General features: G+C 46.9%; 1 protein-coding gene across 3 annotated transcripts in view; it reads left to right on the plus strand.

Moving 5' to 3' along the window:
- PDS5A (PDS5 cohesin associated factor A) overlaps positions 1-25,719 on the plus strand; it is a 170,852-nt gene that overhangs the window by 57,097 nt on the left and 88,036 nt on the right. For all 3 annotated transcript variants that reach the window (XM_065405775.1, XM_065405774.1, XM_065405776.1), the window contains 5 exons: positions 16,950-17,153; positions 17,397-17,483; positions 18,378-18,475; positions 18,947-19,073; positions 24,195-24,275. In XM_065405775.1, the coding sequence (XP_065261847.1) occupies positions 16,950-17,153; positions 17,397-17,483; positions 18,378-18,475; positions 18,947-19,073; positions 24,195-24,275 (597 nt within the window). The remainder of the gene's footprint in view (positions 1-16,949; positions 17,154-17,396; positions 17,484-18,377; positions 18,476-18,946; positions 19,074-24,194; positions 24,276-25,719) is intronic.

Here is a 25,719-nt window from a genome sequence, read left to right on the forward strand (position 1 = left end):
GAGCCCCCGTGAATCCAGATCCCCCACTGAGCATCACCCCTCTGCACCTGAACTCCCCACGGAGCCCCTCCCCCCTGAATCCGGACCCACCCCTGCACCTGCACCAACCGGACCGCCACCTAGGGTGACTAGATGTCCCAATTTTATAGGGACAGTCCCAATTTTTGGGTCTTTTTCTTATATAGGCTCCTATTATCCCCCACCCCCGTCCCGATTTTTCACACTTGCTGTCTGGTCACCCTACCTCCACCCCACTGAGCCCCCTTCAGAGTCCCATTCCCTCTGCACCCGGAACCCCCCCAACGATACCCCGTGCATCCAGATCCACCCTGCACCTGACCCATACTTTGGTGATAGCACCCAGATTGCTGCACAGGGCTGGGCAGGCGTGCAAGACGCTGTTGCTCTTGCTTGCTATCTTGCCATGCCTGGTGTGGAGGGCAGGGCCCCAGGGTGTTTTTGGGGCAGCCTCAGCCCTTGGACTGTGTCAGGGATGGGTGCAGCCTCACTGCCAAGTCTATGTCTCGGAAGTGGGGGGGGAGGGGGTTGATGGACCCTGCGCCGAGTACCTCTTCCTCGGTACGAGCGCTCTGGCACCATTAGCACGAGCTCTGGTGCCGAATAAGGACAAAGACTCATGGCACCATCCTGGCTCCACTCGTGATTCATATGCCGCATGCAGGCACCATCCTCAATCGCCTGTGCCGCAGAAAAAGAGGCTGGAGAGGGGTCGTTCTCCCCCTGTTAGGCCTAAGGAGCCAGCCGTTGTGAGACCCGAGTTGGGTCACACTACTTCCGATCCGCCACTGGTGACGGTCGCGTTGACTCCTTGCCCGCGTGGAAGGGCGGTTGAGTTTAGACCCTCCTCGTTTGCCGAGGCCAAGCCGGGAGCTGCATGTCCCTTTGACTCCGGAGGCATTCGAGGAAGCCCAAGAACTACTCCCCCTCTCAGCACCGTTCTCCCATCCTAGACAGGGCAGGTCGCTGGTACTGGTTGCTCCCCGTGCACCTTCAAGGGGAAAGCCCGCCATGATGCCCCGCTGATCTCCAACCCTGGTGCGCCACTCCCCAGCAACGGAATAGACCCAGCAACCACGCCGGTACCAGAGCCCTCGGTGCGAACAGTCGGTGCCTAGAAATACTGCTCCTCCGTGGTCCTCTTTTTCAGAGACCTCGGAGTTGGAATCGGACTCCAATCGGTCCTGTAGGAGCAGGAGCAGACGGTCCGCGTCAACCCGGGACCGGCATCCTTACCCGGCACTATGGCCTGCGCAATGGCAGCTCCCAGCACAATGGCCCTTTTGGACTCCCTGGGCTTTTCATCAAAGCCAAGGTCTGAGCCAAGGGTCATGTTCCAGGGCAACGTCGTTGGCTTTAGCCACGTTCGTACCCCCTCCAGCACTGTCTGCATCGTCAGGATCAGGGATAGCCCCATTGCCACATGGCACCTCCATCCCGATGCCTCCGGCACCAGCGCAGCCTGCACTGGCCCCAGTTGTTTTGGCTCCGGCATCTCCAACACCGATCTCCGGCACTGACGGCAGCTCCGGCATTGATGATGGCCTCAGCACCGATGACGCTTGCGGCACCAGCGTCGGTGTATGCAGTTCCGACACCAAGGGGCGCAACACCATCCGCGTCAGTACTGGCTCAAGAAATCCAGGTGTCGCCGGACCCCTTGGGTGCGGAAGGAAGGAAGCAGCCACCCCTTATGGGAGTCTCTTCCTTGTCCTCACCGGACGAGGTGCTGGTGGGCATTGCTACGGCCTCTGCCCTAGAGGACAGCAGGGTGCTACAGCAATTGCTGCGACGAGCATTCAGGCGGAGGAAGTAGTGGAAGACGTAGATCCAATGGTAGACATCCTTGCCCCCTCCGGACCTGCACGTATTGCCCAGCCTCTTATAAAGACCGTCTCTGACATCACAAAAACTTTGTGTCCGACCCCAGCCTCATTGACCCCTACGGCTAAGCGCAACCCACCCCCCACCTGATTCTCTCGTGGTACATACTGCCAGCCAACGTGAACGCCAGGGCTTCCAGGGACCCTCCCCGAAGAATTGGGACGCAAAACGACTCGACCTTTATGGGAGAAAGGTCTATTCTACTGGCGGATTGCAGCTCCACATCTCTAATCAGCAGGCCATTGTCAGCAGGTACTGCTACAACACATGTGGGGCAATGGCGAAGTTTGCAGAGCTGATGCCGCAGGACTCCCGCGCCAAGTTTTCGGCTCTGGTGGAGGAGGGGAAGCTCATTTTGTGAGCTTCGCTTCAAGCCGCACTGGACTGAGCAGATGCGGCTACCCGTGTGATGGCTATGGGCATAGCCATGAGAAGGGGCTCCAGGTCTCGGGCCTGCCGTTCTCAGGACCTCCCATTCGAGGGTTCGATTCTCTTTTCTGAGAAAACGGACAAAAGGCTGCATAGCCTAAAAGACTCGAGAGCCACTCTCAAATCATTGGGCCTCCATACTCCCGCTACGCAGCGGAAGTATTTTAGACTGCAACCTCCTCCATGCTTGTACCAGCAGAACCGTCAGGATAGTTCCTGGAGGAGGAACAAGAGTGGCAGGAAACGCACCCATCCTCAGGTGAGGGCTCTGGCCAACCCAAACCACCTTCCGCCCCCAAACCAGCCTTTTGAAGGTGCGGTCGAGGACGGCGCACCAGAACAAAAACTGGATCTACCCCGCCTTATCTTTTCCTCCTGACTGTCCCCTTCCTACCGTTCATGGTCCCATATCGCTTCGGACCACTGGGTGCTCCGCACGGTAGAGAGGGGATACTCCATCCAATTCTGTGCCCTCCCGCCCTTCCACCCCACTTCCCCGTCCTCCTTCAGGGACCCCTCTCATGAGCAACTTCTTATACAGGAGGTGCACTCACTCCTTTCACTAAGAGCAGTGGAAGAGGTTCCCCAGGAGCAGAAGGGCAGGGGTTTCTATTCTCTGTATTTCCTAATACCGAAAGCCAAGGGCGGGCTCAGGCCGGTAGACCTGTGAGAACTCAAACAAATTCGTGAAAAAGCTCAATTTCCGCATGGTCTCTTTGGCCTCTATCATCCCTTCGTTGAATCCAGGAGACTGGTATGCCACCCTCGACTTGAAGGACGTGTACTTTCACATAACAATAATTCAGTCCCACAGAAAATACCTCAGGCTCGTGGTGAACAACACCCACTACTAGTTCACAGCCCTCCCGTTTGGCGTGTCAGTGGCACCTCGAGTATTCGCTAAGTGCATGGCAGTCGTGACCGTGTTCCTCCACAGGCGACAGGTACAAGTGTTCCCGTACCTTGACGACTGGCTGATCAAGGGCCGATCCAGGACACAAGTAGAGACGCAGGTTGCCTTCATAAGAGCTGTTTCTGACGAACTGGGCCCCCTACTGAATGAGGGGAAATCACCGCTGTCCCCAGTTCAGAGAATAGAATTTGTAGGGTCGGTACTGGACTCGACACATGCCAGGGCATTCCTTCCAGAAGCGAGATTTCGAGCCCTGGGCGACATTATTCAAGGTCTCAGACAGTTCCCCACCACCACAGCACGGAACTGCCTGAAACTTCTAGAACACATGGCAGCTTGTACCTACGTAGTACAGCATGCCAGACTCTGACTTTGACCTCTTCAGTCATGGCTGGTATCTGTGTATCGGCCAGCCCAGGACAGTTTGGACAGGATTGTAACCCTGCCTCACCGGGTTCTCGACTCCCTTCTGTGGTGGATTGACCTACAGGTAATATGTGCAGGGGTCCCTTTCACCAGCCCTCAGCCATCCCACTCGCTAGTGACGGATGAGTCAGAGTTGGGCTGGGGGGCACATTTGGGAGATCTCAGAACACAAGGCCTCTGGTCTCAGGTGGATCTCGCTCTCCACATCAATGTCAGAGAGCTGAGAGCGGTACGCCTTGCATGCCAGACTTTCCGAGCACACACAGCAGGGAGATGTGTATCAGTCACAACAGACAAGTAGCTTATCTTCAATGTGATAGAAAAAGGGGAGTCACTGATGGCATACAAAGAGAAGGAGGGGTGACCTAGCCAAAGTGATAGGTTAAGAAAATAGTCTTTGCAGCAGCCTTCTAAATGGATAAAAGGGACGAGATTGTTTGTCCACGGCGAAAAAAAGAATGTCGTAGTCCGTGACTACAAGGTGAGGAGACTGGACAAGAGTTTTAACTATGTGAATGGATAGGAAAGTCCATATCTTAGGGTATGTCTACACTACGAGGGTAGTTCGATTTCACTTAAATCGAATATGTGGAATCGATATTGCAAAGTCGAACGTGTGTGTCCACACTAAGGACAGTAATTCGACTTTGTGAGTCCACACTAACGGGGAAAGCGTCGACATTGGAAGCGGTGCACTGTGGGCATCTATCCCACAGTTCCCGCAGTCCCCGCTGCCCATTGGAATTCTGGGTCGAGCCGCCAATGCCTTCTGGGTAAAAAAAATGTGTCGAGGGTGCTTTTGGGTAATTGTCGTCATCCATCCGTCACTACCGCCCTCCCTCCCTCCCTGAAAGCGCTGGCGGGAAATCAGTTCGCGCACTTTTCTGGTCAGTGACAGCGCGGACGCCACAGCACTGCGAGCATGGATCCCGCTGCGACCATCGCTGCAGTTGTGGCCGTTCTCAACGCCTCGCAGCTTATCATCCACCTTTCCCAGAGGCAGATGCAGATAAACCAGGCGAGGAGGCTACGGCACCGCGGTGAGGGCCTGAAGTCTGAGAGTAGCACAGGCCTGTCAGAAAGCACGGGACCCAGCGCCGAGGACATCACGGTGACAATGGGTCATGTGGATGTTGTGGAACGGCGATTCTGGGCACGGGAAACAAGCACGGACTGGTGGGACCACATAGTGCTGCAGGTCTGGGATGAATCCCAGTGGCTGCGAAACTTTCGCATGCGGAAGGGGACTTTCCTTGAACTTTGTGAGTTGCTGTCCCCTGCCCTGAAGCGCAATGACACCCGGATGCGAGCAGCCCTGACTGTCCAGAAGCGAGTGGCCATAGCCCTCTGGAAGCTTGCAACGCCAGACAGCTACCGGTCAGTCGCGAACCACTTTGGCGTGGGCAAATCTATCGTGGGGGTTGTTGTGATGCAAGTAGCCAACGCAATCGTTGAGGTACTGCTCTCAAAAGTAGTGACCCTGGGAAACGTGGAGGTCATCATAGATGGCTTCGCCGCGATGGGATTCCCAAACTGCGGTGGGGCTATAGATGGAACTCACATCCCTATCCTGGGACCGGAGCACCAGGCCAGCCAGTACATCAACCGAAAGGGCTACTTTTCAATGGTGCTGCAAGCACTGGTGGACCACAGGGGACGTTTTACCAACATCAACGTCGGATGGCCGGGCAAGGTTCATGACGCTCGCGTCTTCAGGAACTCTGGTCTGTTTAGACGGCTGCAGGAAGGTATTTACTTCCTGGACCACAAAATAACTCTTGGGGATGTGGAGATGCCTACAGTGATCCTCGGGGACCCAGCCTACCCGCTAATGCCCTGGCTCATGAAGCCCTATACTGGCGCCCTGGACACTGAAAAAGAACTGTTCAACTACCGGCTGAGCAAGTGCAGAATGGTGGTGGAGTGTGCTTTTGGCCGTCTCAAGGGGAGATGGAGAAGCTTACTGACTCGCTGTGATCTCAGCGAAACCAATATCCCCATTGTTATAGCAGCTTGCTGTGTGCTCCACAGTCTCTGTGAGAGCAAGGGGGAGACCTTTATGGCGGGGTGGGAGGTTGAGGCAAATAGCCTGGCTTCTGATTACGCCCAGCCAGACAGCCGGGCGATTAGAAGAGCCCAGCGGGACGCGCTGTGCATCCGGGAGGCTTTGAAAGCTAGGTTCCAGAGTGAGCACAGTTACCAGTGACTTTTCAGTTTGTGTACAGAGAAGCTGAACCTGCCCCCGTTTCTTTACCCAGTTAATGTTGACTATCCTCTCCAGTTACATACCCCCTTCACCCCCTTCCAAAAAAATAAAATCAGTTTTATTTTGTTAATGAACACCGTTGTCTTTATTACTGTTTTCGCGGGAATGTTTTAAACCTGGGACGCAGACTGTGGTGGGGAGCGGGTGTAGTGTACTGATGCAAATGATGCTTCTAAACTCCAGGAATGACAGGATTCGCAGTGGTGGACTGGTTGTTTCAACGGAGCCTGCCAGCCCTCCTGAGCAGGACTGCGTGTATGTGGGGGCTATGTGACTTTATGGCAGGGGGAGGAGGGTTACAGATCCCCTGCTGCGTGGCTCTGTGATCCAGGAAAAGGACCGCTGCATAAGATCTGTAACTGCCCTCCCCCGCCACAAAGTCGCAGAGCAACCCCCCCCCCCCCCCCGAACATGAAAACCACCTCCCAGACTGACCAGGGTAACTAGTGACTGCACTGTGTATGTGCCCTGCTGCTGGACCTGCCCCCGCCTCTGTACCCTGCTAAAGGTGACTGTCCTGTCCAATTACCAAGCCCCTTCCTCCCCTTCAGACACACTCTCCTCCAAAAGAACATGATGGAAACAGTAATGAACAGAAACGTATTTTTTATTAACAACCACACATGAAACTGGGGGGTGAAACTTGGACGGGGGCTTGGGTGAGGCGGGAAGGAAAGGACTTTTCAAATTTTGGGGAATGACATCCTTCTGGTGCTTGAGCAGTCTGCAGGGGTGGAGTGAGAGTTTTCACGGACTCTGCCGCCCGTCCTTCTTTGGACTTTGGGCGAGGGGGGTATGGGACTTGGTGGCGGGGGAGGGCGGTTACTGATAGACTGCAGCGGGGCTCTGTCCTCCTGCCTCCGTTCCTGCAGAACATCCACAAGGCGCCGGAGCGTGTCCGTTTGCTCCCTCAGAAGTCCAAGCAGCGTTTGAGTCGCCTGCTGGTCTTCCTGCCGCCACCTCTCCTCACGTTCCATGTGTGTCCGGTGCATTTGGGACAAATTCTCCCTCCACTGGTTCTGCTGTGCTGCCTGGGCTCGGGAGCAGCCCATTAGTTCTGAGAACATGTCCTCTCGCGTCGTCTTCTTCCTCCGCCTAATCTGTGCTAGCCTCTGGGAGTGTGATGCCAGGCTGGGTTGGGAGACAGTCGCAGATGTGGCTGTGGGAATGAGAAAAAGGTAGTGAATTCCTCCAAAAGATAAATGTAGTTGTGAACAAAGAACATAGTCTTTCTCTGTGAACAAGACCATGCACTGCACCTATCACATGCGCACTCAGGACAAGGTCGAATTTTCGGACCTCGCCTTCAGTGCCTGGGGTCTTGCACTGTCGATCTGGGAAGCGGGGCAGGACACCGGAATTTCTGTAGCAGGCAGACATGGTAAGCCGTAGACTTGTGGCTGCTTAAAACTTTAATAGTAGCACTGGCCTCCTTTCACATTGAAAGCAATGCCAGTCTCTGCTGCCAGCAATCGGCCAAGCATGAACTCTGCCCCTGTCCCACCCCCTCGCGGCTGTCCCAGGGAAAGATCCCTGTATGCTGCCCCTCTCCCGCCTCCACCGCGTGGCTGTAAACCGGCGGTTACAGTTCTGTAAAGGAACGGGCAAGCAGTCCCAATACTAACAGTCCCCTACCTAATTCAAAGCAAGTCATCATGAGCGACATCACAATCATGAGGATCTCAGACAGCGATAAAGAACGAATGCTTCGGGAAAGCCTGCAAAGACCAGGGCCGTATGCCGCCATGCTGTGCAAGGCTATGATCCCGGAGTACTTGATGATCTCCTGGCGCGGAAACGTCTCCTACTTCGGAGGACCCAATAAGGCCGCTCTCCCCAGGAACCTGATGAACAGGCTTTCCAATTACCTCCAGGAGAGCTTCCTCGAGATGTCCCTGGAGGATTGCAGCTCTATCCCCGGACATATAGACCACATTTTAATATAGCTGCACTGGCAGGGACTAAAGAGTGGAGCGGCTTGGGCAGCAGAATCATGCAAAACCGGACATTGTTAGATTTTTTTTAAATAGTTGGGACTGAATAGTTAAGCGCTTAGGGCAAACAAATCATGAAAAACACATTGTTGTTATTGTTAATATTCCAGTTCTGTAAAAAATAAATGTTTAGATGTTTATAACACTTACTGCTTGATCCTTCCCCTGAATCTGTGTCCTGGTTAACGGGTGGGGACGGTTGGTAGGGGATCTCTGTAAGGGTGATGAAGAGATCCTGGCTGTCGGGGAAATCAGCTTGGTAAGCGCTGTCGACTGCCTCGTCCTCCTCATCTCCTTCCTCATCTTCCCCGTCCGCTAACATGTCCGAGGAACTGGCCGTGGACAATATCCCATCCTCAGAGTCCACGGTCAGTGGTGGGGTAGTGGTGGCGGCCGCACCTAGGATGGAATGCAGTGCCTCGTAGAAACGGGATGTGTGGGGCTGGGATCCGGATCGTCAGTTTGCCTCTTTGGTCTTCTGGTAGCCTTGTCTCAGCTCCTTGATTTTCACGCGGCACTGCGTTGCATCCCGGCTGTATCCTCTCTCTGCCATGGCTTTAGAGATCTTCTCATAGATCTTTGCATTCCGTCTTTTGGAGCGCAGCTCGGAAAGCACGGACTCATCGCCCCACACAGCGATCAGATCCAAGACTTCCCGATCAGTCCATGCTGGGGCCCTCTTTCTATTCTGGGATTGCACGGCCATCTCTGCTGGAGAGCTCTGCACCGTTGCCAGTGCTGCTGAGCTCGCCACGATGTCCAAACAGGAAATGAGATTCAAACTGCCCAGACAGGAAAAGGAATTCAAATTTTCCCGGGGCTTTTCCTGTGTGGCTGGTCAGAGCATCCGAGCTTGGACTGCTGTCCAGAGCATCAACAGAGTGGTGCACTGTGGGATAGCTCCTGGAGCTATTAGCGTCGATTTCCATCCACACCAAGCCTAATTCGATATGGCCATGTCGAATTTAGCGCTACTCCCCTCGTTGGGGAGGAGTACAGAAGTCGAATTTAAGAGACCTCTATGTCGAACTAAATAGCCTCGTGGTGTGGACGGGTGCAGGGTTAATTCGATGTAACGGCGCTAAATTCGACATAAACGCCTAGTGTAGACCAGGCCTTAGAGAGGTTATGCAGAAAGACTCTACAAGATTTAGACATAACCTGAATATGAAGATCCATAGAGAAGTCCAGGTCAAAGGCCATGCCCAGGTTATGGTCTGACGGACAGGCAGGATGGCAGTGCTGTCCACAGTGATGGAGAAAGGAGGTGGCAGGTATGGGGTGTGTGGAGGGAAGATTAAGAGCTCTATTTTAGCCAAGTTGAGCTTGAAGTGACAGCAAGCTATCCATGAGGATGGCAGAGAGAGAGGCTGAAACTTCAGTGTGGATAGGAGGAAACAGGTCTGAAATAGAGAGAGATCTGAGAGTCTTCAGCATATATATATTAGCTGAATTGTTGTTTGTTGATGAGATTATCCAAAGATAAGGTGTAGAGGGAGAAAAGAAGGGGGACCCAGGATAGAGTCCAAGGACTCTCCACAGAAAGTTGGAGGAAGGGGATAAGGAGGATTCAACTTGTCCTTCTATCCTAGGGTCTTAAAACAAGGTAGTTAAAACGTATTGACTAATACATTTTAAAAATACACATTTTATCCTACTGTGTAGACAGGCCTTGAAAAAAGGCATGGGAGGAGAGTAAATAGGAGCTTGTCAGATATAACAGGGCCAGGGCTTGTATCTGTCAGGGAAAGCGGGTCAAAATACTCCCTACCGCTTTACCAAAAAACCCCAAAAACTTTGCCCCCGTGTTGTGTTAGTATCGACCCATATTTTTACCTCTTTAAAAATGGTGTGGTCAGGGAAGAAAAGTGAAGACAACCACCCTTTGTAATTTTTCCAAGATATCACAACAGATTTGTGGCAGAGGCAGGACCAGAAACACTCTTGTACTTTAACCCACTAGATCTTGCTGCTACTTTTGTGTTATCTATATAAATAAAATTTCCTTCCAGCTTCTAGGAAGGACAAGTGATTTGTGATGCTATGCCAGAGTGACTATTGTTAGTATAGGACGTGAGGATAATACTGGGAGGCTTGGTAGACAAACTGTTTTTTTTTTTTAATTTGTTTTATCTGCTACACTTAAAGCTGGGTTCCACAGTTCCAGGAAAAAGAAACAGCAATATTTTCATATCACCTTTTTAAGCAGTGGCACATTTAATAACTGAGGAGCCACTTCATTATCATTCAAAATGGCATAGTCGGAAAAGAATTATCTATAGTTAAATACAAAAATGTATTTCTAATTGTCAGCTCTATAAACTCAGTCTGGGCTTTGAAAGTCAAGCGGGGTTCTTTCCTTCTTATGCATTACCAGTAATAAAGGTCCTGTAATCTAAATTAGATCCTCAGGATCTATGGTTCTGTCTTTCTATCTTCTGTGTTATATTTATATGCCCTTTATTACCATGGTATCTGAGTGCTTCACACTCTAATATGTTTATCCTCACAATACCACTGTGAAGTGGGGAAAAACTGTTATCCTCATTTTACAGATAGTGAATTAAGGCACAGAGTAACTGTAACTTGCCCAAGGTCACACTGGACATCTGTGGCAGAGTGGCAATGAACCTGTGTCTTAGGCTTGGTCTACACTACGAGTTTAGGTCGACTTTAGCCGCGTTAAATCGAATTAAGCCTGGACACGTCCACACGACGAAGCCCTTTCTTTCGACTTAAAGGGCCCTTTAAACCGGTTTCTTTACACCACATCCGACGAGGGGATTAGCGATAAAATCGGCCTTAGGGGGTCGGAATTGGGTTAGTGTGGACGGAATTCGACGTTATTGGCCTCCGGGAGCTATCCCACAGTGCTTCATTGTGACCGCTCTGGACAGCACTCTCAACTCAGATGCACTGGCCAGGTAGACAGGAAAAGCCCCGCGAACGTTTGAATTTCATTTCCTGTTTGCTCAGCGTGGAGAGCACAGGTGACCATGCAGAGCTCATCAGCACAGGTAACCATGATGGAGTCCCAGTCCCAGGATCGCAAAAGAGCTCCAGCCTGGACCGAACGGGAGGTACGGGATCTGCTCGCCATCTGGGGAGATGAATCAGTGCTGGCCGAACTCCGAAGCAGTAAAAGAAATGGCAAAATATTAGAAAAGGTCTCCAAGGCCATGAAGGACAGAGGCCATAACAGGGACACACAGCAGTGCCGCGTGAAAATTAAGGAGCTAAGGCAAGCCTACCACAAATCCAGAGAAGCAAACGGAAGGTCCGGGGCTGAGCCGCAAACATGCCGCTTCTACGTGGAGCTGCATGCCATTCTAGGGGGTGCAGCCACCACTACCCCAAGCGTGTGCTATGAGTCCCTCACTGGAGAAAGACACAGGGAAGCGGGTTCGGCGGACGAGGAAGATGAGGATGGAGAGAACATAGATAGCTCACAGCAGCAAGGAAGCGGAGAAACCGGCTTCCCCAACAGCCAGGATATGTTTATCACCCTGGACCTGGAACCAGTAACCCCCGAACTCACCCAAGACCCTGTGGGCACACAGGGGACCTCTGGTGACTGTACCTTTGTAAATATTACACATGGTTTAAAAACAAGCGTGTTTAATGATTAATGATTAATTTGCCCTGGCAATCGCGGCCAGTACAGCTACTGGAAAAGTCTGTTAACGTGTATGGGGATGGAGCGGAAATCCTCCAGGGACATCTCCAGAAAGCTCTCCTTCATGTACTCCCAAAGCCTTTGCAAAAGGTTTCTGGGGAGGGCTGCTTTATCCCGTCCGCCATGGTAGGACACTTTACCACGCCAGGCCAGTAGCACGTAGTCTGGAATCATTGCATAACAAAGCATGGCAGCGTATGGTCCCGGTGTTTGCTGGCATGCAGACAACATCCATTCCTTATCGCTCTTTGTTATCCTCAGGAGAGTGATATCATTCACGGTCACCTGGTTGAAATGGGGCGATTTTATTAAGGGGACATTCAGAGGTGCCCCTTCCTGCTCTGCTGAACAGAAATATTCCCCGCTGTTAACCACGCGGTGGGGGGGAGGGGTGAAGTGACCATCCCAGAGAATTGGGTGTGTGGGGGAGGGGAGTTAGTTGGGTTTGTGCTGCATGTTAAACCTGAAACCGCAGCCCCTCCTTTTACATTGCAAACCCATTTTAAATGGCCAACCCAACGGGTGCTTGGTATGGTTAATGAGAGCAGTACTGTTTTAAACCATCCCCACTTGTTAACAAGGTTAAAAAAGCCAAAAGACTGTGTCTTACCATGGCTGCCTGCAAGCTGAAATCTGTGGCCTGGCACTGCGTGAGTGATCTCTCACACAAAACCGGCAGGCCCTCAATATAAGAGGAAAAATGCGACCTTGTAACGAAAGCACATGTGCTGTGTGATGTGAACAGCAAAATCTAACGTGAAAGACTGTACCCATTGTTCTCTAAAATGTATCTTTTTTTAACCACCTCTCCCTTCTCCTCCACCAGCTGCAAATGTTTCACCTTCACAGAGGCTAGTGAATATTAGAAAACGTAAGCGAAGGACGCGTGACGAAATGTTCACTGAACTACAGACTGCCTCCCACGCTGACAGAGCACAGCAGAATGCGTGGAGGCAGTCAATGACTGATTTTAAAAAAGCCCAATATGAGCGAGAGGAGAGGTGGCGGGCTGAAGAGCAGAGGTTGCGTGCTGAAACGCGGGCTGAAGAGGAGAAGTGGCATCATCTTGTAATCCGAAAGCAAGAGTCGATGCTCCGGCTGCTGGAGCATCAAAGTGATATGCTCCTGCGTATGGTTGAGCTGCAGGAAAGGCAGCAGGAGCAGAGACCGCCGCTACAGCCCCTCTGTAACCAACAGCCCTCCTCCCCAAGTCCCATTGCCTCCTCACCCAGACGCCCAAGAACACGGTGGATGGGCCTCCGGCCACCCAATCACTCCAGCCTAGATGATTTCCAGAGCAATAAGTTTTAAAGTTTTAAAGTGCAGTGTGTCCTTTTCCTTCCCTCCTCCCCCACCCATCCCGGGCTACCTTTGCAATTATCCCCCTAGTTGTGTGCTGAATTAATAAAGAATGCATGAATGTGAAGTAACAATGACTTTATTGCCTCTGCAAGTGGTGCTTGAAGAGGGGAGGGTAGGGGAGGGTGGGGTGCTTGGTTTACAGGGTAGTAGAGTTAACCGGGTGGGTGGGGGGGGCGGCGATTTCATCAAGGAGAAACAAACAGAAGTTTCACATCGTAGCCTGGCCAGTCACAAAACTAGTTTTCAAAGCTTCTCTGATGCGCACCGCGCCCTGCTGTGCTGCTCTAACCGACCTGGTGTCTGGCTGCGCGTAATCAGCGGCCAGGCGATTTGCCTCTACCTCCCACCCCGCCATAAATGTCTCCCCCTTACTCTCACAGATATTGTGGAGCGCACAGCAAGCAGCAATAACAATGGGGATATTCTTTTCGCTAAGGTCTGAGCGAGTCAGTAAGCTGCGCCAGCGCGCTTTTAAACGCCCAAATGCACATTCCACCACCATTCGGCACTTGCTCAGCCTGTAGTTGAACAGGTCCTGACTCCTGTCCAGGCTGCCTGTGTACGGCTTCATGAGCCATGGCATTAAGGGGTAGGCTGGGTCCCCAAGGATCACGATAGGCATTTCAACATCCCCAACGGTTATTTTCTGGTCCGGGAAGAAAGTCCCTTCCTCCAGCTTTCGAAACAGAACAGAGTGCCTGAAGACGCGAGCATCATGTACCCTTCCCGGCCAGCCCACGTTGATGTCGGTGAAACGTCCCTTGTGATCCACCAGGGCTTGCAGCAGCATTGAAAAGTACCCCTTGCGGTTTATGTACTCGGTGGCTTGGTGCGCCGGTGCCAAGATAGGGATATGGGTTCCGTCTATCGCCCCACCACAGTTTGGGAATCCCATTGCAGCAAAGCCATCCACTATGTCCTGCACATTTCCCAGAGTCACTACCCTTGATATCACCAGGTCTCTCATTGCCCTGGCAACTTGGATCACAGCAGCCCCCACAGTAGATTTGCCCACTCCAAATTGATTCCCGACTGACCGATAGCTGTCTGGCGTTGCAAGCTTCCACAGGGCTATCGCCACTCGCTTCTCAACTGTGAGGGCTGCTCTCATCCTGGTATTCTGGCGCTTCAGGGCAGGGGAAAGCAAGTCACAAAGTTCCATGAAAGTGCCCTTACGCATGCGAAAGTTTCGCAGCCACTGGGCATCGTCCCAGACCTGCAACACGATGCAGTCCCACCAGTCGGTGCTTGTTTCCCGGGCCCAGAATCGGCGTTCCACGGCATGAACCTGCCCCAGTAACACCATGATTTCCACATTGCTGGGGCCTGTGCCTTGTGAGAGGTCCATGTCAATTTCCTCATCACTGTCATCGCCGCGCTGCAATCGCCTCCTCCTCAGCTGGTCCTGGTTTTGCTTTGGCATGTCCAGGCTCTGCATATACTCCAGGACAATGCGCGTGGTGTTCATAGTGCTCATAATTGCCGCGGTGATCTGAGCGGGATCCATGATCCCAGTGATAGCTATGGCGTCTGGTCTGAAAAAAGGCGCGAAACTAGTATCTAAAGACCAGGGGAAGAAGGGAGGGAGGGAGGGAAGGAGGGAGGGGCGAGTGACGACATGGCGTACAGGTACAGGGAATTAAAATCAAGAAAGGTGGCTGTGCATCAGGGAGAAATACAAACAACTGTCACACAGAATGCCCCCCCCCCCCCCCCCCCCGAGATTGAACTCCTAAGCCTGGGTTTAGCGGGCCGTTGATTTGACGGAGGGAGGGGGGAAGGAAATGAATACAGAACAAATCTATTTTTTACATCTTAAGACGACAGTGCAGCATGACTGATAGCCCTCGGCATTTTCTGCGTGCTTGGCAGCAAATACTGGGCGCGTACCAGTATGATGATGATGGATACCAATCATAATATACTATTTATTGCCAAAAGGCAAGGGGTTGCTGCTGTGTAGCAATGTAACCCTACGTGTGCCAGCCACATCTCTGCCAGCACCCAGATCGCCCTCGGCCTTTTCTGGGTGCTTAGCAGACAATACTTGGCAGAAAATAGTATACTACGACTGGTAGCCATCATTGTCCAACGAGGACGGTTAAAGGCAAGGGGTTGCTGCTGTGTAGCAATGTAGCCCCACGTGTGCCAGCCATATGTCTGCCAGCACCCAGATCGCCCTCGGCCTTTTCTGGGTGCTTAGCAGACAATACTTGGCAGAAAATAGTATACTACGACTGGTAGCCATCATTGTCCAACGAGGACGGTTAAAGGCAAGGGGTTGCTGCTGTGTAGCAATGTAGCCCCACGTGTGCCAGCCATATGTCTGCCAGCACCCAGATCGCCCTCGGCCTTTTCTGGGTGCTCAGCAGACAATACTTGGCAGAAAATAATATACCATGACTGATATCCATGATTGTCCGACGAGGACGGTTACCAGTCGTAATAAACCATCTACTGCCAAAAGGCAAGGGGCTGGTGCAATGCAGCCCTACGGCTGCCAGCCCCACAGCTACCAGCATCCCGATCGCCGATGAAGGCTACCACTCATGCTGCACCGTCTACCGCCAAAAGGCAGTTAGCGGCTGCTGCTGTGTAGCAATGCAGTCCCACGTCTGCCGGCACCCGGAAGACATATGGTGACGGTGAGCTGAGCTGAGCGGGCTCCATGCTTGGCGTGGTATGTTGTCTGCACAGGTAACCCAGGTAAAAAGGCGCGAATCTATTGTCTGCCGTTGCTGTGATGGCGGGGGAGGGGCCTGACGCAATGTACCCAGAACCCCCCGCGGCACTGTTTTGCATCATTCGGGCATTGCGATCTCAACCCATAATTCCAATGGGCGCCGGAGACTGCGGGAACTGTGGGATAGGTACCCATAGTGCAATGCGCCGGAAGTCGACGGTAGCCTCGGTACTGTGGACGCGATCCGCCGACTTCATGCACTTAGAGCATTTTATGTGGGGACACACATAATCGGCTGCATACAACCGGTTTCTATAAAACCGGCTTCTATAAATCCGACCTAATTTTGTAGTGTAGACATAGCCTTAGACTAACGTCGTAGCCACTGGACCATCCTTCCTCAAAGTTTATACCTTTTGCAACATCTTTGCCTCCAAACTATGCCTTTACTTAAAACTGTACAACCCCATTGCATTCAGTAGGATTGCACAGGCATAATTAATTGGAATTTAGTAAACAATTTTGTTGACAATGCACAAGAGTGAATGGTGTCTAGCTCAGTTTCTGCTAGTTGTGCTAACAGGAATAAAAAGCAATGCACATTTATTTTTGTCACTTATGTAAACAGAGATGACTCTGAATACACACAAGTTACAGATCTGTTGAGTAAATAGTCTTGGGCACAAAACTCAGACCCTCACCCCCTCTCTGGCCCATTTACACTAAGTAAAAGGGCCAGAGTGGCATAAAGGAATACTAAAAGCCTTGTATCTGGCTGGGGAAGGATTCTGCTATAGGTGTTGCAGAAGTCAAACATAAGGTTGCCTTCTTGGGCTTTCTTCATTAACTCTTGCGTAGGGGGTGGGGCAGAGGTGGAGCCACAGCACTTCAACCTATAGGGCAACCCCAGGCAATTGGCATGACTTAAAATAGTGCTGCCTAAATTACACTGGAGCAGGATTGGGAGAGTGAAAAAGTGGCTTAGAGCTACCATAGCCACGCCTCTCCTCTGCCTGGGCTACACATTTTTTGCTGAGCCTAAGGTTTATTCTGTGCTTTTGGCCATATTTGTGAGGACTTTTAAAGAGTTGACTTAACAGTATCAAGTTCAAAATATCTGTAAAAGTCATACGTCTATTCTGCAGCGTGTCCTAACCAGGAAGTTATGTTAATGCTAATAATTAGGCAGTAAAATAACTGTGGATGGTATTGCATCCTTTTAGAAAGAATTATTTAGCAATTATGAATGAAAGTAGAAAGTGGATTAAGTCTTTTTTTCCCTTTTCTTTAACTCTTAGATGGTAGTAAAAACCTTCATGGACATGGACCAAGACTCAGAAGATGAGAAACAGCAGTATCTCCCTTTAGCCTTGCATCTTGCATCTGAATTCTTCCTCAGGAATCCCAACAAAGATGTGCGTCTCCTTGTAGCATGTTGCTTGGCTGATATATTCCGAATCTATGCTCCAGAAGCGCCATATACATCCCATGATAAACTTAAGGTAAAATATCCTTTTAAAAGAAGCCCTTTTCCCCATCTAATTCTCTTGCAGTTGAACATACAATCAAAGGATCCATCAAAGACTTTATTATATTACCAAGTTTTTGAATATACTGACACTTAGGTTTATTAAAGAGACATTAATTAAGTACATACAATGAAATTAATTTGAATGAACTCATAGCTATGTCAGAGGATTATTATGTATGCTTTTACATTTTATTTTATCCTTTTTGTTTTACAGGACATATTCTTGTTTATTACAAGACAGTTAAAAGGCTTGGAGGATACTAAGAGCCCCCAATTTAACCGATACTTTTACTTATTAGAGGTAATATAATTATTGGAACTTTTAATAGACCATGTCTGCCCCACAACCCTATGATGTGTAATCAGACTTTCCCTGTATGTGACAGCCTGTTTAGGAATTCTTTGACATGCTGTAGAAATTATGATATCATGAATCAGGTAAAAGTTTAATTATTGCTTCTCCTGTGTTATGGCTCAGTTTGACTTATTAACTATGTGCTGAGCACAGTGTTGCCCATAGTTTGAGAAGCAGGATAATATTACTTGTTTTAAATTTTGACTTTTAGTCATGATTAGCCATGTCCGTAGGATTTTACATAAAAAATTACCAGAGGTCTGATTCTTTCAGGTGTGTTATTTGCGAGACTTCATTCGCACAACAGTTTTTCCCATGTTAGGAAATTATTTCAAACACAGGTTGAACTGCAAATATGATTATGCTGGTCATTGGGAAATGAATATAAATTTTGGCTAAGCTGATTTAAAAATCTATTTGCAAGACAAAAATGACTTTAAAATGGTTATGCTACCATGACTGTGTGTAGAAACCATCTTGTAAAGTTTCAATTAAAAATTGCTTCATGCCATGAGAGAGAAGATAGCATAAGCCTACAAGCATGGCTATACTAGCTGAATTTACAAGTTGTATCAATCTGCTTTTGCACATATGAAATCGGGTCAGTCCTTAATTAGTTTTCATCATGATTTATTATTTTTATTTGTATTATAGGGCCCCATTGTGCTAGGCTCTAATACAAACACAGAGACAGTCCCTGTCCCAAAGAGCTTGCAGTCTAAGTTGTATAGTGTGACTTTTCTTTTATATTTTAGTTAGCAAAATTTAGACTTGCATGTCTTAGTTAAAGGTTGTAATTCTATTATTGTGACTGTTTTATTATTTTGTTTGTTTTTATAGAATTTAGCTTGGGTTAAATCTTACAACATCTGCTTTGAGTTGGAAGATTGCAATGAAATTTTTATTCAGCTTTTTAGGACTCTTTTTTCAGTCATCAAGTAAGTTGAATTATTTTAATATATATTATCAAAATATCCTTGGTTTTTGAACCTTTGTCTCTATAGACTGAGTTCTTCATTCAGTTTGCAAATACTCATAGATTATAATATAACTAGTTTTCAAAAAGGACATTTTGTGGACAGCAAATAGCAAAACAGTATCTATAATATTTCATTATACATGTGCTCTGTCTAAAAAGCCTAAATTACTTGGTGACACTAGAAAAAATAATATCCTGCTCAGATTCAATTATCTTTATTTTGTACGTGTTCTGAGATGTATATGACTGAGGCAGACCAATTGAAGTAATATATTCAGAGTTCATAAATGTGGAAAATATGGGTCAGTGGAAGGTGAACAATCTTAGTTGTTCATCCATTTATTCTTTAAAATACTGCTAGGACATGAATTTTCTTGGCCACTTGGGTGTCTGGGAGTTTAATTTTAATCACCTTTTTTTATCTTTTTAGCAATAGCCACAACCAGAAGGTACAAATGCACATGCTGGATTTGATGAGTTCTATCATCATGGAGGGTGATGGAGTAACTCAAGAGCTTCTGGACTCCATTCTCATTAACCTCATTCCTGCACACAAGGTCTGCAAAGTAAAATACAGTGACAACATATAAACATGTGTTTCAGCACAACCATGGTATTTGTTTGTTTCCTTTGTCTTGTTACATTTCCCTGTCTTCGGACATTCTGTACCATCCGTCACAGCCGTCTTTTTTCCAGTCTTGCAGCAGTGGATTGAAAACTCCCTTTTGGGAACTCATTAATGTCATTCCTAAACTATATGTAAAGTTTTCACCACTGACTGACCTAGGGTAGGTCTACACTTACCCGGTAGTTCGGTGGCAAGCAAATCAAACTTCTGGGTTTGACTTAAGTCGAACCCGGAAGTGCTCGCCGTCGACTGCGGTACTCCAGCTCGGCAAGAGGAGTACGCGAAGTCGACGGGGGAGCCTGCCTGCCGCGTCTGGACTGAGGTAAGTTCGAACTAAGGTACTTCGAACTTCAGCTACGTTATTCACGTAGCTGAAGTTGCGTACCTTAGTTCGAATTTGGGGGTTAGTGTAGACCTGCCCTTAGTCTACATGATACCCTAAGAGTTGTGCACTGGAAGACCAAGACTAAGTTAAATCTCTTGCAGGCTAGTTTAGTACGCTGCTGAACTATCATTTTTAAAACTTATGTTTTAATATTTTATTTTTATTGAAAAGATGTGGCATATTTTGATTGTTATGCAAGTGAATGATAGTAGCAGGGCTTACCCTATCAGGCATCAGGACCTGCTGTTTGCCTTAGTTTACGTTGTCAGTCAAACTCTCCTCAGCGGATGATTTTCCATTAACTCTTCCCTTCTGGATATTGGTTTATTAACAGAACATTTAACTCACAGCAGGACTTCCAACCTTCTTCCATAGTTTCAGTAGTTCTTTCCAGCCTCGTCTCTGAGCTCAGTAGTCTTTCAGTCCTTCAGTGTCCATGTAGCCCTCCCTCTGACACTTCAGAATCTTTTATATAAGCCCTTCCCAGCTGAGGGTTCTTCCCCTTTTAGCCTACCTTCCTACAGGTGTCTTAGGTGAGGCTTCTCCCCCTAGCAGGCTCCTATTGTCTTTCAGGTCTTAGTCCTCGGGCCCTCTGCTTGGGAGCTCTGCAGAGTTATCACAAACCTGTCTTCTCTCCAGCAGGCTCTCTGAACTCTTACTAATACCTAATCTCCAGGTTGAATTTGTAATCTAGTCACATGATCTCCACTTGAATTCTTAGGTCCATCAACTGGAAGGTAACTAAATGAGGTTCAGGTGAGCATAAGGCCAGCCTTGGAACAGGCACACTGGGATTCACATGTATTCTGGGGCCAATGCCCCTATTACATTGACCAGTACAATTACCTTGAAGAAATGCCTGTGCTTTTGCATTCCTTTCCATAGATCTTATCTGTAAATTTCAGCCATTAGCTGCAGCTAATGAACTGTATCATTGCTGGGCATCCATTGCCAGTTATTGATTAGTTAACTTAAAATTATCAAAAATTATGGAGGCACTAGCTGTGGCTCTGTAATTAAAGTTGAGTTGAGATTTCATATAAAGAAGAGATCCATTCTCTCTGCTATGCATAAGGAATACAGTGCATTCTCCCCAAAATGTACAACACTTAGTCTCTGTCCACCAGACAATTTTTTTTAGAGAATTTATAAATAAATCTGTTAATTTATTAATGAGTTAAAATTGCCATATTTAATTATTTTAGGAAATCTGACTTTCAGTATCAGACCTATTTTTTCCCAAATGATCTCAGTAAAGAATAAGAGGCTCTTCAAACGTCCCATATAGTTAAAACTCCCTGAAATCTTAAAAAGCAACAGAGTCCTGTGGCACCTTGTAGACTAACAGACGTATTGGAGCATGCGTCTGACGAAGTGGGTATTCACCCATGAAAGTTTATGCTCTTATTCAGAACAATAAGAGTTAGCCATTTTGAAAGTGGGCATGTGTTTATAAGTTTGTCTGAAGAAGATTTTGTTTTTCATCCTCTCTTGACAGATTAACTTTCAGTTATGAAAAATAACGGCAAAAATGACAATCCTAAATATATACTTTTAAAAACCATCTTGCGCCAGATTGACTCACAAAGGAGAGCTGGGAGAAGGGTGCAGGGGGATGTGGGGAACAGGATGTGGAAAGCAGGAGGTAGGGGGAAATTGGGGTGTACACTTTGCCTGATCACTGCTGGTTTGCATCAAGAGAGCAGTACAAAACCTTACTTGAGAGGCTAGTATCCTTGGAATGCTTGTGCAGAGTTATGTAATGTAGACAGAGTATACTGGTGATCTGATCCTAACAGATAAAATATTTTATTTCAGGTCGATAGTATATACCTTCAAATCAGTAGTAGTAATACGTGATAGCAGTCTCATTGGGTTTCTTGTTTACTGTTCATGTATGAAATTATTAATTTTTAAAAATCCAGGAAATTCCCAGGTAAAAATTACATTGATATGGAGTTAAAGCTAAGAGTAGTGTGAGTAATGTAGGATAAAAATAATTACTGGAGTGTTTTAATTTATTCCCAAATTAAGCATTACAAATCCAGGAAATTTAGAATTAATTTTAAATTTTAAATTCAAATATGTTTAGACATAGAAATGTACAGTTAGGGCATCTAAACAACCATAACTCTGTCCTGTAGTGACATCAGATTTCTTCATTTTTCTCCCCCTAATGATTTTAAAAGTAATTTCAATCTAATCTGGGACTACAAACACGATTATGCATTGATCATAACTGCATGCTTATTGCATATTGTCAAAATAAATGGAAGCTTAAGGCATTCAGAGAAATTGGAAAGTAGAATTGGGGTCAATGCCACACATTAATTTAATATTCTGTAGAAGATATTTAAATGTTTTCTTTTTATTTATAAAATTGTCTATGGGCAATAGATCTACCTATTAAGTAATGCAAGGAAACCAACTTTATTTTTGTCCATGATTTATTCTGTGAAAAAAAATTCTACAATACTTTTAGCTTTTGATGCTCCTGAGTCACATGGCAGCTTTTCCACACCTTGTATAAATGTTGCTACAAGATACATTCTGTGTGTCAGAAAGTCTGCATATTTTAGGCAGTAGTGCAACTTTCCTCACAGGAAACATTATCAAAGGCCTTGTGAAGATAGGGGATGCTTATCCAGTAATTTAAAAATATACTGCAAAATTCTTCTCTCTGATCTAGATCTTCACTGAAGTAATTATGTTCTGCCTTCAGAGAATTCCCTAATTCTGCACATGATTATATTAATTGTCTGGCCATAGGTATGTAAATTAGAGGCAAACTAGCACAAAAAGTGCATTTTATTCTCTTTCACAGAACATTTTATAATACTTCAAAATATATGCAAAGCAACTGAACAATAATAATTCTCTGTTACTACAGAATAAGGGTACTGAAAATGGCCAGACTATTATTATTTTAATGGAGTGCTCATGCGCGGAGAGCAGATATTTTTTATTTCTTTGTGTTATGTCCCATTGTGCTATGTGTTACAGGCTCGTTCACATGATACAAGATTCTACTTGCAGATCAGTTATTTGTTTCAAAACTTTAGTATTCACATACTTACAAAGCAAATAAATTAAATAGGACAACACTGCAGAAAAAATGGGATACAAATATATTTATACCTGAGCATGAAGTATAGTGCTATTCCTACATTGCTTCCAGTTTTATTCTTCCTTAATCAGTAAAGAAGACTTAATAAATATAAATGTGATAAATCATTTCAAGAGTGCAAAGTAGTTAATCTTTTTTTTTAAATGAGCTCTTACATCATTAATGGTGATTCACTGACTATCAAGGTGATATATGCTGGGCCAACATACATTCAGTTGCTCTGAAAATAGGAGAAAGCACACTATGGTTTTAACTGTATAATGTGTAGCAGATCAATATATTTTTAAGTTTGTAATGTAACTATATAGTAGAAATTTGGTTTTTGATAAAGTAAGATTTTTTGAGTAATAAATTTTATATTGCTTTTCCCTTCTCTAGTGTATAATCTCTAGGGATGCTAAGATTGTCACTAAACTATGAAATAATGAGTCATAGTAAGATTGTACATTGGAGTGTGTGTGTGTCCAGTTCTTAGTTGAAGGGATGCTATCAATTTGATTGAAAAACAATCTTTACAGATATAAGGGTGTTTCATCTCTTCTGTTGATTTTTATAGGGTTTCTTGAGTTAGGGAGGGACTTACTTTATTGGGGAACAGTGAAACTGAATAGACGCAAGTGCTGTCAAATACTCAGTAAACAAATGTAAAAGAATGGGGTAAAATAGTGTTTTGCTAAGTCTTTCAGTTACAGGTGTTTTTTGTAACAGGTCACAATTTTCAGGCTAATGATTTTCATATAGAGAGTATCCCTTTACATCTAAGTTAACAAAACTCTTTGTATGGGGTCTAGGTAGGTTAAAAGTTTTTACTCACTTTTTTAAATTTTGCAAGTAGTCTCCTTTGGGCCTGAAATTTTTCAAGCCTAAACTCAACTCAAAGGTGAACTTTGAAAATTCCAGCTTATCATGGAAACTGAGGGGTATAGTGCCTTTGCTAAATTTGAAAATATTTTGAGTATAGAATTCTAATAATTTGGAACATGCCCTGTAGAAAAATCCTTGCAGGTTTACAAGGTTGATAATTATCCCTCTGCGGAAGACTTGCACAAGGCAGATCCTCTTCACAAGGTTGAATTTTACCACAAGTGTGCACTTGAAAATTAAGTGCTCAAAACACACCCTTAAGATTTTATGCTAGAACAGTTTTCCACCACATGGCTAATTTGGTGTTTGTTAGTTACCAAAGTGGGAAGAACATGAAATGGAAAAAAAATTAATCCAATATTAAGCATGGCAACTACACTCAATTACAAGTATGGCGAGTTCTTAATGGAGGAGTGAGGGGTGTTTAGCTTCCGGTTAAGTTCTATTTTGAAGTGTCTGAAATGTTTTTAGCGTATTCTAAGTCTGGAGCTGCGTAATTAAATTAACATTATGGAGCTTTGGTAGTTTTGAGAATAAGAAGGTTGGTTTTATAAGACCCCTTTCTAAAAACATGTTAGTTCATGGTTTTGGTTAAAAGAAAAAAAATTAAAAGATGCCTTTTAAAGTAAACTGTATCCCTTTTAAGTTTGATTTTTCTCCTTTCTTTATTCCAGAACCTTAATAAACAAGCATTTGATCTTGCAAAAGTCTTGTTGAAAAGGACTGTCCAGACTATTGAACCATGTATCGCCAATGTATGTAACATATGAATTAATATACTCTCTGTATAACTCCAGGTACCTATTAATTGTTTGTTTGAAGCAGTCAATACTATAATAAGTACATTTTGTAACACAATCACAAAATATTATCCTTATTTTCAAATTAAGGTAAATGTTTAAAAAAAAAAAAAAAAAAAAAAAAAAAAAAGTTGCTATATATTAATTTCCATGTTAAAGAAATAGATTTAGGAGTTTGACGCTTTTAGAAGCCTAATAAGTGAAGAAATCACTTAACTTTATGCAGGTAGGTCTAAAGTTAAGTATCTAACTCCACATTGTAAAAAACAAGTGGCCTGACTTTCAAATGTACCAAGCACCCAAGACTTATATTTAAATCAAGGCAGTTGTGAATGCTCCATACCTTTTGAAAATCTGAAATTTTTTTATTTAGTGCCTAGTTTTAGGCTTACATGTATAAAACTGTGATTTTTTTTACTTATTTTAATATGCTGTACATGTTTAAGATATTGATGCTTCAAAAAAGTCTGGGGAAATGCAACACAGTTTAGGCAGTCTTTTTTTATTCTTAGTAGAAATACTCTATTAGCACTTGCAGCATTTCCCCTAGGGTTGCTGACTTTCTGATTGCAGAAAACCGAACACCCTTGCCCCGCCCCTTCGTCGCTCGCTCTCCCCCACCCTGGCTCACTTGCTCATTTTCACTGGGCTGGGGCAGGGGGTTGGGGGGCAGGAGGAGGTGAGGGCTACGGCTGGGGGTGCAGGCTCTGGGGTGGGTCTGGGGCTGAGGGGCTTGGGGTGCAGGAGGGGGCTCTGGGCTGGGGCCAAGGGGTTCAGAGTACAGGATGGGGTGTGGGATGCAAGCTCTGGAAGGTAGTTTGGGTACGGGAGGGGGCTCAGGGCTGGGGCAAGGGGTTGGGGTGTGGGAGGGAGTTCAAGGTGCGGGAGGGGGCTCAGGGCTGGGGCAGGTGGTTGGGGCATGGGCTCCCAGCATCGTTTACCTCAGGCGGCTCCTGCAGCGGCTGGCATGTCCCTGTGGACCCCTAGGTGAGGGGGCGGCCAGGGAGGCTCTGCGTGCTTCCCCTTCCCCGAGCGCTGACTCCGCAGCTCCCATTGTCTGGGAACTGCGGAGTCGGCACTCAGGGCAGGGACAGCATGTGGAGCCTCCGGGCACCCTGCCAGCTGCTTCCAGGAACCGCGCAGAGCCAGGGCAGGCAGGGAGCCTGCCTTAGCCCTGCTGTGCCACTGACTGGACTTTAAACTGCCTGGTCAACAGTGCTGACTGGAGCTGCCAGGGTCCCTTTTCGACTGGGCATTCTGGTCGAAAACCAGATGCCTGGTAACACTAATTTCCCCCCTTCTGAGTGTTTTACAAATATTGACTAATCCTGTAGCAGCACTGTGAGGTATGTAAGCATTAGCCGCATTTTACAGATGTAGAACCCGCGGCAGAGAAATG

This window comes from Emys orbicularis, chromosome 5, assembly GCF_028017835.1.
Source record: "Emys orbicularis isolate rEmyOrb1 chromosome 5, rEmyOrb1.hap1, whole genome shotgun sequence".
Taxonomy (NCBI): domain Eukaryota; kingdom Metazoa; phylum Chordata; order Testudines; family Emydidae; genus Emys; species Emys orbicularis.